Source organism: Sapajus apella, unplaced genomic scaffold, assembly GCF_009761245.1.
Source record: "Sapajus apella isolate SASKATOON/1434 unplaced genomic scaffold, GSC_monkey_1.0 scaffold135, whole genome shotgun sequence".
In the NCBI taxonomy this organism is placed as follows: Eukaryota; Metazoa; Chordata; class Mammalia; order Primates; family Cebidae; genus Sapajus; species Sapajus apella.
In genome coordinates, this window is record NW_022437075.1 from 2,833,011 (window position 1) to 2,846,803 (window position 13,793).

The window sequence follows — 13,793 nt, forward strand, 5'->3', positions numbered from 1 at the left end:
CTAGTGGGTTTTCCGGGAGTGCAGGGATGGACAGGTGATGCTTGCCAGGGCTCCGGTGACCTGTGCTGTGTATGTGCCAGCCCTCAGGATGCTGCTTCTCCCTAAACTCAGTGTATTCTCTGACCTCATCCTGGTGTCCCCGAAGCACAAGCATGTGTCTGAAGCCCCCACACCTGAGACCCTCATGAGCTCTCCAGAGCAGGGCCTCCTGCACCGGGAGCAATTGGCCACTTCTGGCCTTCCAGTGCCTGGACCTGCATGGGCTGCAGCTCCACCAGACCTTGTGCCGTCCTACCCTCAACCCAGCCACCCCCGAGACAGGACCTGAGCCCTGGGTTACTGGACAAAGGGGCTTGGAGGGGCACATGAATCACAGGTGGGAACCTGGGGGGCCACACCCATGGGAGTGCCATTTATTCACAAAGTTGCCAAAATCATCACCAAGGGTTCACCGAGGGTGTGTGAGGGGAACAAGGAGGCTCAAACACTGACTGGGGTTGGGAATTTGAGGGAGGGGAACATGTGGGGCCCCAGCCGCCCTTCCCCCTCTAATGCCACGGGAAAGGGTCTTCCTCTGGCCAGCTCCCTCCCCAAGCCCCATGTCCAGTTTCTCTCCCGGGAGGCAGGGTGGGAAAGGGAAGAGGGTGTAGTGTGAGTGGGCCCCAGGACAGGGAAGGGCACCGGGGGCGCACACCCCCATTTCACATGCACTCACAACGCTGATCTCCCAGAGAGCCGGAATGGGGGCAGCCAGGCGGGGCCAGGTCCCCCTCCAGCCCTGGATTATAGGAGGAAGGGGTTAGTGTTGGGGGCCGGGGGACCCGGGGGCATCATGGGGGGCAGGCCAGGGCCCCCACCAAGGGGAGAGATGTATGTGGGTGGCGCTCCAGTGACAGGAGGCACAGGACTGAGACGGAGCTGGTTCAAGGTGAGCGTCGCAGGGGGTGCGGGCTGGAAGGGGTTGGTGACAGAGGGGCTGGCGGCTGGGCCTCCTGCAGGGAGAGAAAACCAGAGACACGGAACAGAGTCAGCAGCGCAGCCACCCCTGTCCATCCAGCACGTGTGGGCAGGGGCGTAAGGTGCCTGCTCTGGTGGGACCCACAGGGAGGGTGCAGGCAGGGAATGGGGCCACACTCACCGCCTGGCAGGAAGGGGTTGGAGGCCTTGGCTCCAGGCGGCGTGGGGCCTGGCCGGCTCACCAGCGAGTCCAGGTCGACGAGGGCTGCATTGGGCCCCAGGAATGACTCCGGCGTCTTCCGGGTCGGGGGCGTGGGAGTTGGCGTGGCTGCAGGTGGCGGGCTGCCCACAGCCTCGGCCAGAGATCCCCTGACCCCACTCATGTCAAACGTCCCAGGGCTTCGGGCCGGCACCTCTCCTGCCAGCAGCTCCAGCTCCCCTAGAAGGAGCGGGAGAGGGGCTCAGAGGGAGCAGACAGCGGTGAAGCTGCAGCACAGGAGCAGTACGGGCCGTCATGGGAGGCGCTCAAAGGGCCCGGTGCCCGGAGGCCTTGGGAAGGAGGAACTGAGGCATAGCTTGCCCAGGCCAAAAGCTCGCATATCAGCCCAGATTCCAAACGAGATAGGTCTGATTGCAGTGAGCAAACTCAAGAGGAATGGCAGACCCAGGTATAACCGTGACAACCACAGGGAGCACCTGCTTCAGGGATGGGCTGTACAGGGTCTCTAAGCCAGCGTGGGCCTGTCACAGGCACCTAAAGGCTCACAGGAACCTGCCCTCAGACGCTCCCTGACTACACGGCCCCCAGCGGGAGCTTCCACGAGGACAGACAGCGCAGACATGTGTTCCAGGCTGGTGAGACGATGTCTGTTGGCTGGAGGTCCTTTTTTATTTTTGAGGTGTAGTTTTGCTCTTGTTGCCCAGGCTGGAGTGCAGTGGCGCGACCTCGGCTCATTGCAACCTCCACCTCCCGGGTTCAAGCAATTCTGCCTCAGCCTCCAAGAGTAGCTGGGACTACAGGGTGTGCCAGCACGCCCAGCTAATTTTTGTATTTTTAGTAGAGACGGGGTTTCACCATGTTGGTCAGGCTGGTCTTGAACTCCTGACCTCGTGATCCGCCCCCCTCGGCCTCCCAAAATGCTGGGATTACAGGCATGAGCCACCTGCCCGGCCTGATTTTTTCTTTTCAAATAGATTTAGGAATTCTATCTAACGTTGAAAAATGCACATGTTTGTATGGGATAAAAGAGGGCCTAAAAGAAGGGAACCTGCAGGCTGGAAGCTCCTCCACATTCACCTAGTTGAGACAAGGGGTGGGCTGTGCTCAGTTCCGGCAAGGTGCCTGCCTTCGGTCAGTGGAAGCAGGGTTCTGTACCACAACCTGTGCTTCAATAACAGCTCAATTAAAAAAAACTAAAAGTGATCAAAGCCGACATGACTCGTCATGGACAGACAGCGGGGCCATGGCAAAGCACTAGCAGCCCACCATGACCTCAGACACGCCTGATGGAGGAAGAGCCACCTGGGGACTCAGCAGACGGGCCATCATGGGTGGGGGGGTGCCAGCTGAAAGGCCCAGTGAGCCTAACATAGCAGGTAACATAGCACTCGTGAGGATGCACCCTGGCCCTGGCGCTGCCAGCAGGTGAGTGAAGACCTGGGCTGCCTTCCACACCCCAGTCCATGGAGCTTGCTGCACAGGACAAGACAGTCCCTGTTCTCTGACACACCTGTAGTTTGTAAGGCATTCGAGTGATGTGGAGGCAGAGAGGGTCAGAGGTCAACATTTGGGTGGGAACCCATGAGAAGCACTCTCCACTTTTCTCTAAGTCTGCAATCTCTCTAAAATAAAGAAGCATACTCTCTTAAAGACAGGTGGATGGTTCTGGCCCCCACATCCACCTGAACTTTTCATCCCTAAGTCCAGCAGGCCCTGCCTGGAGCAGGACAGAGCAGCAGGGGACAGTGCTCCTGAAGAGCCAGAGAGGCTCCCTCTGGCCGCTGGGAAGGAGGGCAGAGGCTCACCCGCGCTGCTCCCGGGGGTCGGCAGGGCCGTTCGGAGTCGGTCGAAGTCAGAGAACTCGTCGGGCTCTGTATGGAAGCCCCCAGCTGCTGTGGGGTCAGGATGTTCTGCTCAGCACTCCCTCCAGTCCAGGCGTCCACCCCTCCCTTAGGATGCTGGACACTAACTTCTCCCACCCACTCCCACCCGGGGCTCTGTTCCCACCCCCTACTCCAGTACCTGTGGTGCCATTGGTGCTGGGCTTTGCAGGTGACCCTCCCCAGGGGTCTGAGAAGGCCGGGGCCGGTGTCCAGGGATCAGAGGTGGAGGGTCCACTGACCGGGGCCCCACCTGGGTGATGACAGAAGAGCCTGAGGGCTGGCAACCTTGAATGCCTGGGTGGCTAAGGGGACCAGCGCCTCTGAATCTGTGGCTGTTCACAAAAAGCCTCCCCACTGCCCCCCAGAGGCCAACCCCACCCGGCCTCCTGCACACACGCTCAAGTTCCAACTGGGCATCACTGCCAGGCTCTGCCCCTGGAACTCCAGCTAGGGCGAGGGGTTTCCCCACGGCCTTTGCGAGACCTGCCCAGCCCTCCTCAGCTCCCATGGCTCCCTACCCTTCCCGTCCAGCTGGGCATCAGGCCCCTTCTCCACCTGCACCTCCCAGCTCCAGCCACTGACCTCCCCAGATGCCTACAACACACAGGCTCTGCCCTGGCTGTAGCCTCGACCCCTCGGCTGAGCTGCCCGCCCTCCCCACCGCACCCTACCATGTCCTCCAAAGCACAATCTCACACACCTTGTGCTGGGCTCTCATCCGACCCTTCTTGGCCCCTCCCCTGCACCCAGGACGCCCCCACCACTGCCCTGGCGCCACTTGGCTGCATCTGTCCCTGTCCAAGGGCACAGCCAAACAAGGACAGGTGCACACAGGCTCGGAGGCTGCCTGCAAGCGGGCCACACACTCACCATCGGAGCTTCCCCATGGATCCGGCGTGGGCCCCTCTCCAGCCGCAGGGGCTGGGGTCCCACCCCAAGGGTCAACTGAGGGTCCTGCAGGGGCAGCAGGCCTCCAGGGGTCCCCAGAGGCTGGCGTGGGGGCTGGACCCCCCCAGGGATCAGCAGCCGGAGGGACAGGGGGGCCACCCCAGGGGTCCGAGGTGGGAGCAGCTGTGGGGATGGCAGCAGCCATGGGTGCTGGGCCCCCCCAGGGATCTGTGGTCGGGGGAGGAGCTGGGGCTGTGAAGACATCAGCAAGATCCATGAGGGACGACTGTGGGGGAGAGAGAAGAGAAGGAGCATGAACAAGCGGTGGGAAGCCCGGGACAGACCAAGCCGGGCACCAAGCTGGGGAGGTGGCCAGGCCCTGGGCGTCCAGACAGCAATCATCCATTAAGAAGGGATGAGAGGGAAGCAGGCCCCAAACATACCATCTGTGCTCCCTCCTCGTACATCCTGGGGTCGGACCACCTCTGCCAACCTCCCCCACCGCAGGGCACCCCAACACGGCCTCCACCCCTGTCTGCACCCACTCTCCACACTGTAGCAGGGCGGTCCCTTCACTCCACCTGCTCCCAGGTCCCCTGGCCCTGATGACTGAGGACAGAAGCTGAGCCCTCCCTCTGCCCACCGCGCCTTCTCTAGCCAGCCCGTGCCACGCCTTCCCCGGAAAGCCCCTGTTAACCGCCACTCAGGCCACCTTGAGCACCTCTCATGACGCCCCCACATGGCCCCGCAGTCATCACGCTGCAGGCCTTCCCGTGCCACACGCACATGCAGCAAGGTCCTGTGTTCTGGGGGTGGGCACACGACAGGCCTGGCTAACCAGAGCCCCAGTCTCGGAAAGGGCAGGCACCCCCACATACTCATGCAAACACCTCCAGTCAGCACTGTGAGGCAAAGGCCCGGGGGGGCTGTGAGCGGAAGAAGAGCTGACTCTGGGGCAGGAGCAGAAGAGATGGGTGAGACCTGGCACTCCTCCAGCAGGGCAGCCCTTACTGGGGTCACTCTGAGCTGTGGTGGACACTGACAGAGGCCCCTTGACCAACGCTAACCTAAAGAGGCTTTCCATCTACCAAGAAAGCCCCACTGTGCCTGGCGGCCACAAGCTGCCTGCTGCCTCCCATGGAGAGGGGTCTCGTCCCCACCCCTCGAACCCAGGCTGACCTCAGGACCCACTGAGATCAACAGCAGTGTAGGCTGGCGAGCGTACACTCCAACCCAGCCCAATAAGCTTGTTCCGCGGGGGAGGGAGCAGCAGCTGCTGTGCTGTTAGGACACTTGGGACAGACTAGTGACCCGGGAGAGGCCAGGGAAGGAGGCTGGAGGGCAAAGCTCGTGTGGATGTCCCAGGCCCAGCAGCATGAGCGACCTCAGCCCTGACTCGAAACAGAACCAGCCAGCAGATCCCGTCATACAGAAGCACTGAAGCATGACCTGGACGCACAAGGTTGTGGGTTTGCTCCTCAGCTGCAGAGCACAGAACGCCACAGAAACACTGTCTGGAAAGGTGGGACCATGCCTCCCTCGCTCACCAGCACACGGCCTGGCACCAAGGAAGTGCCGAGAAAGTGGGACAGACAGCAGAGCCTGGAGCCCTCCTCCCATGGCCGTGTCAGGCTGCTGGCCTATTCTGGGCCTCCCTCATCCAGCTGTGACGTCTGGTGGTGGCCCTCACAGTGCTCGGCCCAAAGGGGGATGACCAGCGCTGACCACAGGAGGTGGCCACAGGGCAGGCTGGTCAGTCCCCGGCCTCACCCCAGGAGGGAGGGAGAAGTAGGCCGGGGCTGGAAACCCTTGTTTCTTAGTCTCTGCTCCAAGCACCCAGCCACGCAGCAGTGAGTGACGGCACAGACGGATGCGCTCGGGAGCCCCACTCACCTCCTCCTTGCCCCCGGTCTCCCTCTTGCTCTCCTCGATCGCCATCTGCAGCCGCAGGTCGTCCCCGCGCCGGATCCGCTCCTCCTGGGGGGCACAGGCAGCGCCAGGGAGAAGCAAGAACATGAGCCACAGTGCCACCCCAGCCCGGAAGCCCAACGACCCCTCCCATCCCGACAAAGGCAGCTAAAGGAGTCGATGGGATGCGGACGATGTATGAATGGGGGTGGGACACCTGGGTCAGAGGTCAGGTGGGACACAGGGATTGAGGGGGTGGGGCTGTGCTGGGGCACCCAGGGAGGACAGGTACCCGCCTGAGTGGTGTCTCCTGTACCTGGAGAGGGGGGTACCCTGGTCACCCAAGGAGCAATGGCACAGTTGCGCTAGCCGCCACCCAGGCTCTGTCTGACCTGAGGTCCTACATCCTACGGCTGAAGGTTCTGGCGTTTCATCTCACATGAGCCTGTGGACCTCGGCCCAGCAGGATGGCAGAAGGGAACTCAGGAAGGGACGAGACGGGGCTGGTCTGAGGGGAGCCCCTGGCAGAGGCGGGGACAAAGAGGCTGCTCTGACCTTATCGTGCTCTTCTCGGCTCAAACTAAGGGCCAGCTGGAGCTGGGCGTCGTCCTCGGGGCCGCAGGACGGGGGCTGGGGGAGAGAGAGTGTGAGGGGCATGGCGGGAGGGGCCGGAGCCAGAGTCACAGAGGTGGAGGCAGAGCCAGGGTCAGATAGGGCTGAAGAAAGAGAGGGCTTGGGGTCCCTGAACCAGGAAGGGACAGGCAGAGAGGGACACGCAGAGGGACAGAGGGGTGAGGATGAGGCAGGCTGGGGAGGAGGCGAGTGACAGCACATGGAGCGGTGACAGTGAAGGCCAGGCCCGCGTCTGGCCAGGAGGAGCCTGAGGTGAGGCGCAGAGGCGGGCAGCGGGCAGGTAGCCGCGGCCGCACACCCAGTACCTGATCGGCCTCCTCCTTGCTCATGGCCAGGGCCAGCTGGAGCTGCAGCTCCTCCTCCCCGCTGCTCTGCGGCCATGCCTGCTCTGCCTCAGGAGGGGGCCCCGAGCCCACAGCTGCTGATGAGGCTGGAGGATGGGGGAGAAACTTGTGAGACCCAGGCCAGGGAACAAGAGACAGGAAACCCCATGGACAGACAGACCGGGGCTTCTGCTTCCAAACCCCTGCCGTCTCCCACCTCCAACCTCTGAAGGCCAAGACCAGTACTGAGAGGCAGGGACCAGATACCAGGTGCTCAGAGGAGGAGGGGCAGAGATGCAGGGTTCCCAAGAAGGGGTGCAGGCAGCCCCACCCACAGGAGAGGCCAGGCCTCGGGGAAGGACAGGAGCAAAAGTCGGCCTGATAAGCAGGTGGGGAACCCTGGGGGCCTCTGAGCCCTGCCACCACCCGGACTCTCTGCTGCCTGGGGTCTGCTGCTGGGCCCCAAGGGATGGGAGGAAGGGTTCTCCCAGGCCTGTGTCCAAGACTTGCTGAGTGCAGTAGCTCTAGCAGGGAACAACTGGAATTCGCCAGGGAGAACAGCGTTGGTTTGACAGTGGGATCCAAGACCCGGCCAGGGTTGGGGAGTGGGCCAGTGAGGAGCCCTTGGTTCCAGGAGCAGGAAGGGAGAGAGGACACAGGAAGGCAGGGCCAGACCTGCCAGGAAGGGGCCGACATCCCCAGCCTCAACCACAGCATCCTCTCAACGACCCCCGTCTGCCCTCACACTCTGTCCTGACTGCCCTCTCCACCCCCAAGGCCTGTGGACCCCGGCCGCTTCACAGTCCAGGGGAAAGGCTCCATCCAGGCCTAGGGCCATTGCCCCAGCCTCCAGAGCCCCAGAGTGGACCCTGCCCCCCTGCCCCGCCCACCCCACCACAGTGGACTTGTCAACAAGTTCTGCTCCTCCAGCTGCAAGATGCCTTGCACCGGTGCCTGTACTTCCCTCCAAACCCTTCCCAAGGCCCAGGCTCAGGCCTCTCCTCCATAAGCAGGCCCTGGTTTCCCCTCACCTCCAGCCACAGCAGGCAGCCGTCTGGCGGCCCCACCTGCACAGGGAGCAGGGGCCCCAGGCTGGCCCCTGGGTGGCAAGCCCAGCAGGGCTAGGTGCATGGGTGCCCCAGGGGGCACGTGCACAGCAGAGCATGGCGAAGAGCGACCATCTGGGGTGATGTGTGAGGTGAGGATGAGAGAACCAGCAGGGGCTAAAAGACTTGGGTGGGTAAGTGGCCATCTGGGGGGATGGGCAGATAGAAGGGCAGCGTGGGGCATAGGTGACGCCAGCGCAGGGGTAGGACCACACCCCCGTGGCCCCTCCTCCCCTTCCCTGCCCCAGCGACTCCCTCCTAAACTCTGAGGACTCTCAGAGGTCGATGCTAGGAATCTACACCCCATCGCCGAACCTGTAACTTGCAAATGCCCCTAACCCGCCAACCTGGTGGTGATTAAATCCAGCGCCCCGCAGCCCTTAGGGCCCTGCCTCCCACATCACAGGTAATCCGGTACCCAGCCAGCAACACTCAGGCCTTCCCATCACCGGAGCACCCACCCTTGGTGCTGCCCACTGGGAGTCTCAGGGCGCACTCCCCAGCTGCCCCCATCCTCCTCCCCAGCCACAGCCTCCCCACAGCTCACTCCAGGACAGGAGCCAGCACACCATAGTGGCAGCCACAGCTGACCTGAGAAGGTCTAAGACAGGCATTTACATGTTTCAATGGTTGGAAAAAAAATGAAAAGAATGCAACAAGATGGGCAAAAACTCAGAGCACTACCTTAAAAAATTAAATAACAATTTAAAAGTCTTAAAAAAAGACGTGAAAACGACATGAAATTCAAATTTCAGAGTCCTTGCTGAGTGTTGGAGGGGCGCAGCCGCTTCCCAGCATCTGCCAGAAGGGCTAGGAAGCTGGGACTGGACAGCATAGCCAGCAAAGCAGAGGACGCTGGCTCTGGCCCTGCACAGAGTCCGATGACCCCCAAGCCAGGATCTCCCACCCACAGGCCTCTGCCCTGAAGTCGTTCCCGGCTCCTGCCAACGTCCCACCTCAGTCCACCCCAACCTCGATACCCACTCGCCTGCCTGCCTGGAGCTGGCCAGCCCCTCTATGCCGCCTGCCTACCCACCTCCAGTTGACTAGCCCTTCTATGCTGCCCACCCATCTCAAGCTGACGAGCCCTCTCTGCCGCCCACACTCCCTCCTGGTATCCCCAGCTATGAGCACTCCCCAGCCAGGCCAGCCTCCTTCCCTCCACTTCGAACTCTCTCTGCTCTAATGCTGTATACAGGTTTGTGGGTCCCTACTCTGGAGTCTCGGCCATGCCTGTGTCTCCCCATCGGTGTTGAACAGTGATCCCAAATGAGACCAGTCAAGACTTCACTAGACCAGTCCAGTCCCTCGAGCTGGACACCATGGGGGCCACGGGCCCTCCCTGCTGTCTGTGCCAGCCTGGCTGACCCAACTCCACCTCCAGGCCAGTGCTCCGGTGGCCTCACCCCATCTCACACACCTCCGCTGAGGTGCCTCCACTCTTCCTGGAGAGCAGGAAGAGCATCACATTCTCCCAGCCTCACTCCAGGCCATAGGCAGCTGGACTAGTCTCTTCCCAGCTGTGAGCTCTCAACCACCATAAACAATACTTCCCAGCATGGTCTGAGCCCACACACCCACCCACAGAACTGGAAATGTTCCGTGGGACAGAGCTTGGCCTGCTGATGGAGGATGCACTATTTCCACTGTTTTCTTCAGTGCCGGTCACCACCCACCAGCCTGAGTCCACCACCTACGCAAGCATTGTCAAGGCTCCTTCCACAGGCCCAGAGGCCTGGAGCAACCTGCAGGGCCTGCCTCAGGCCTTCCTTCTGTGCCATGCCAGACCACCCTCTGCCTGTCCTATGTCCCCTTATCTCAGCGAAGACAAAAGGACAGCACCCTCGGGGGTCACTGTGCATGTCCCCCGTAGAGCCCGGCCCCCAGCACTGGCTGCTCTCAGGCCCTGTGCCTGTCAGGGAGCGGGATAAAGGTTCCCAGTTCCAGGCCTGCCCTGGAGCACAAGGCAGGAGGCAGGAGGCAGGAAGGGTACAGAGCTGCAGCAGGGGAGGTGGCCAGGGAAGGAAAGGGCCCGAGCGAGAGCAGAGCCAGGAGCCCAGGCGAGGAGAGGGAAAGGGGCTGCCTCAGTCGCTCCTGCCTCCACAGCTAGAGAGGACAGATCCAAGGCCGCCAGGGGCCTCAGGAAGGGGGCTCACCCGTGGCGGTCTGTGCCAGCTTCTCCTTGGTCTTGAGTGCGTGCGCCCGCTCCTCCCGCAGCCGGTCCTCGTCGCGCAGCAGGGCCACCAGTTGCTTGGCTTTCTCACGCACGTTCACGCCCTGGTCCTTGCCATCGCGGTCCACGTACTGGAAGTCCTTCAGCGTCTGCACGGCGTACATGTTCTCCTTGCACTGCTGCGACACGCGCTCTGAGCCGGTCTTGATGAGGTACTCCATCAGCGTCATGGCCTGCGGGTGGGCACGGGGACACCCAGTCAGCACGCGGGACACCACAGGCTGGAGACTGAGTGAGGCCAGGCCCTGGGGCGGCCGCCTGGGTGCGGGTCCCACAACCGCCTGTCCCCACAGAGCAGCATGCAGCCATGCAAAGGAATGGAGCACAGACAGATGCCGTGATGGGACCAGCCACAGGAGCACTGCGTTCAGCGACAGAAGCCAGCACAGAGGGCCACACTGCGTGTAAGTCCGCTGACGCGAATCATCCAGAATGGGCAAATCCAGAGAGACAGGGAGTGGACTACGGGTTGCCAGGGGTGGAGGGAGGGAGAGAGAGGGACCACCTGAGGGCTGTGGGTTTTCTTTCTGGAGCTAGACAGAGGCACCGCACAACCTTGTGAATGGGCCAGATGTCACAGAACTGTTCAATACAAAGTAGGAGCTGCACTGTGTAGGAGCTCCATCTCAATCAAAAGAAGAGAATATGGCCACTGCAGTCACCCCGGCCACCGTGGCATCGCTCAGTGTCCCGGAGCCCTGTCTATTTCTTTTTTTTTTTTTTTGAGACGGAGTTTCGCTCTTGTTACCCAGGCTGGAGTGCAATGGCGCGATCTCGGCTCACCGCAACCTCCGCCTCCTGGGTTCAGGCAATTCTCCTGCCTCAGCCTCCTGAGTAGCTGGGATTACAGGCACATGCCACCATGCCCAGCTGATTTTTTGTATTTTTAGTAGAGACGGGGTTTCACCGTGTTGACCAGGATGGTCTCGATCTCTTGACCTCGTGATCCACCCGCCTCGGCCTCCCAAAGTGCTGGGATTACAGGCGTGAGCCACCGCGCCCGGCCTCCTGTCTATTTCTTTAAAACTAAAATCTAAACTAACATGGCCAAGAAAACCACATCCGCTAAATCACAATGAAGGGGAGGGGTCTTGGCATTCAGCTTGAAGTATGTCACCATTTCTGACTAAAACCTCACAGTGGCATTGAACAGCCTGGAACAGGAGCTGACCCGCTCTGCAAGGGAGGAGATCCACACAAGGGTGTGTGTGGGCCTGGGCTCTCTGGGGAGGGGCAACCAAGTTTGACACCACCGGGAGCAAGCAGACAGGCGGAGGGAACAGAACCATTCAATCTGCACCCTTTGGCATGTTTGCATTTTATTCATAAGAACAAACTCCCCTTTCAACAAGTTGAAATTAATTTGTTGGGGGTCGGGGGACCAAGGTCTCTGTGGCTCTCCCAACTCAGGCTCCAGTCCTGGGCTTGGGGGATCATGGCCCCTTTAAGGCTCTGCAGGGGGTGTCTTGGTCACTGACCTCAGAAAAAGGCACACCTTTGATTTTGCAGGTGATTTCACGGCCTTCACCCCCCCAGGGCTCTTAGAGCTAGAGTACTGCCAAAAAAAAAAAAAAAAAAAAAAAAAAGGAAGGAGCCAGCTATCACAGCTAAGCTCCATCTGAACCAAGGAGAAATGTGCCAGGAAAAATGCCAGGACCATCCATATCTCCTCACCCTCTAAGGCAGCTGGACCTAGCTCTGGCAAGGCCTTTGGAAGGTGTGTTAACAGTATTTACAGTGTAATCAGAGATTAGTGTTTAACCAGCCCTCAAGGTATTTACAGGAAACGAGAAAGGAAGCAAGGAAAGCCACTTCTATGCCTCAGCACGCCCCAAGCCTAAAGGCAGTCCCAGCTCCAGAACTCCTGCCGCTCTTGTGTTCTGGAATTCCGAATTTTCATGAGTTCAGACCAGGAAAACAACACATATACAACACAGAAGAGAACCCTCTAGGTAGGGAGTCATGCCCACACTTTGTGCCAAGTGAATCATGAAAAACTTTTGTTTTTAGAGCTCTCTGGACTTTGGAATTGCAGCTAAAAAGATTGTGAAGTGGGAAATGAGCGAATACCCACCCACAGTGAAATGCATATATAAACCACGGTAAACTTATACAGTGGGACTAGCACATACACCAAATAAAAAATAAACATGGCAGGGGGCAGAAGCTCACGCCTGTCATCCCAGCACTACGGGAGGCTGAGGCCGGTGGATCGCCTGTGGTCAGGGTTTTGAGACCAGCCTGCTCAACATGGTGAAACCCTGTCTCCATTACAAATACAAAACAATTAGCCAGGTGTGGTGGTGCATGCCCGTAATCCCAGCTACTCAATAAGTTGAAGCAAGAGGATCCCTTGGATCAGAGAGGTAGAGGTTACAGTGAGCCCGGATCACGCCACTGCACTCCAGCCTGGGAGACAGAGTGAGGCTCCATTTAAAAATAAATAAATACAACAAAATAAATAAATAAGGTTGGGCCAGTGGCTCAAGTCTGTAATCCTGGTGCCTTGGGAGGCTGAGGTGCGCAGACTGCTTGAGATCAGGAGTTCAAGACCAGCCTGGGTGACATGGCAAAACCCTATCTCTAAATAAATAAATTACATAACAAGAAATTCGCTGGGCATGGTGGCACATGCCAGTCATCCCTGTTACTTGGGAGGCTGATGCAGGAGAACTGCTTAAGTCCAAGAGGTAGAGGCTGCAGTGAGCCGAGATCATGCCACTGCACTCCAGCCTAGGCAACCGTGAGACTCTTCCTCAAAATAAATGAACAACTGCTTTATGCAATAGCACAGTCAACCTCACTGACCTGATGGTGACGGTGAACTAAAAAAGCTAGACACACACACACGACCACATGACTCCGTGTGTATAAAGCTCAAGAACCGTCTCAGCAGACTCAACTCAGACACAGTGCTTGTGGGAGATGGGTCTCAGGGAACCTGCAAGGCTGGACGCATCCTCTACCTCTCTCTAGGCAAAGGCTACACAGGTGTCTACATGCATAAGAGCTAGTTGTGCTACACAATCACAATGTGCTTAGCACGTTACTCCTTAATGAAAAATTTAAACCCTTATTTCAGAAGTGAGCAAGTGTAGCGGTTCATGTTTATATAATCCCAGCCCTTTGGGAAGCCATGGCAAGAGGCTTGCTTGAGCCCAGGAGTTCAAGATCAGCCTGGGCAACACAGTGAGATCCCCAATTCTACAAAAAATTTGAAAATATTTTAAATTAGCTGGCCATGGTGGTATGTGCCTGTGGTCCCAGCTACTCCTCAACCACATCTGGAGCCCAGAAGGTCAAGGCTCAGTGAGCTATGCCTATACTGCTGGATTCCAGTCTGGAATACAGAGAAGGACCTTGTCTCTACAGAAGTGAAAAAATAAAAGAAGAAATTCAAAAAATAAGTCATTATTTCTCCTTTGCTTTTCTAAAAACAAACAAAAAACAGTGGGCAACTGCACAAAGCAATAGTCTTTTTTTTTTTTTTTTTTTTTTTTGAGACGGAGTCTCTCTCTGACACCAGGCTTGCACTGGCAGTCTTGGCTCACCACAACCTCCACCTCCCGGTTCAAGTAACTCATCTCAGCTTCCCAAGTACTGGGACTACAAGCACACAGCACCACGCCTGGCTAATTTTTT

The 13,793-nt window shown here is 59.0% G+C and overlaps 1 protein-coding gene across 8 annotated transcripts in view; it reads right to left on the reverse strand.

Moving 5' to 3' along the window:
- Positions 1-377: 377 nt before the first annotated feature.
- The window catches only part of EPN1 (epsin 1), a 21,156-nt gene continuing 7,740 nt past the window's right edge, over positions 378-13,793 (reverse strand). For 2 of the 8 annotated variants that reach the window (XM_032263111.1, XM_032263110.1), the window contains exons 3-11: positions 10,075-10,324; positions 6,795-6,919; positions 6,412-6,486; positions 5,842-5,925; positions 3,931-4,234; positions 3,200-3,310; positions 2,983-3,066; positions 1,139-1,396; positions 378-992 (exon numbers count right to left, since the gene is read on the reverse strand). In XM_032263111.1, the coding sequence (XP_032119002.1) occupies positions 784-992; positions 1,139-1,396; positions 2,983-3,066; positions 3,200-3,310; positions 3,931-4,234; positions 5,842-5,925; positions 6,412-6,486; positions 6,795-6,919; positions 10,075-10,324 (1,500 nt within the window). In that variant the 3' untranslated portion in view covers positions 378-783. Of the gene's footprint in view, positions 993-1,138; positions 1,397-2,982; positions 3,070-3,199; positions 3,311-3,930; positions 4,235-5,841; positions 5,926-6,411; positions 6,487-6,794; positions 6,920-10,074; positions 10,325-13,793 lie in introns of all 8 variants that reach the window. The other 6 variants (XM_032263109.1, XM_032263108.1, XM_032263114.1 and 3 more) reach the window with 4 other exon arrangements.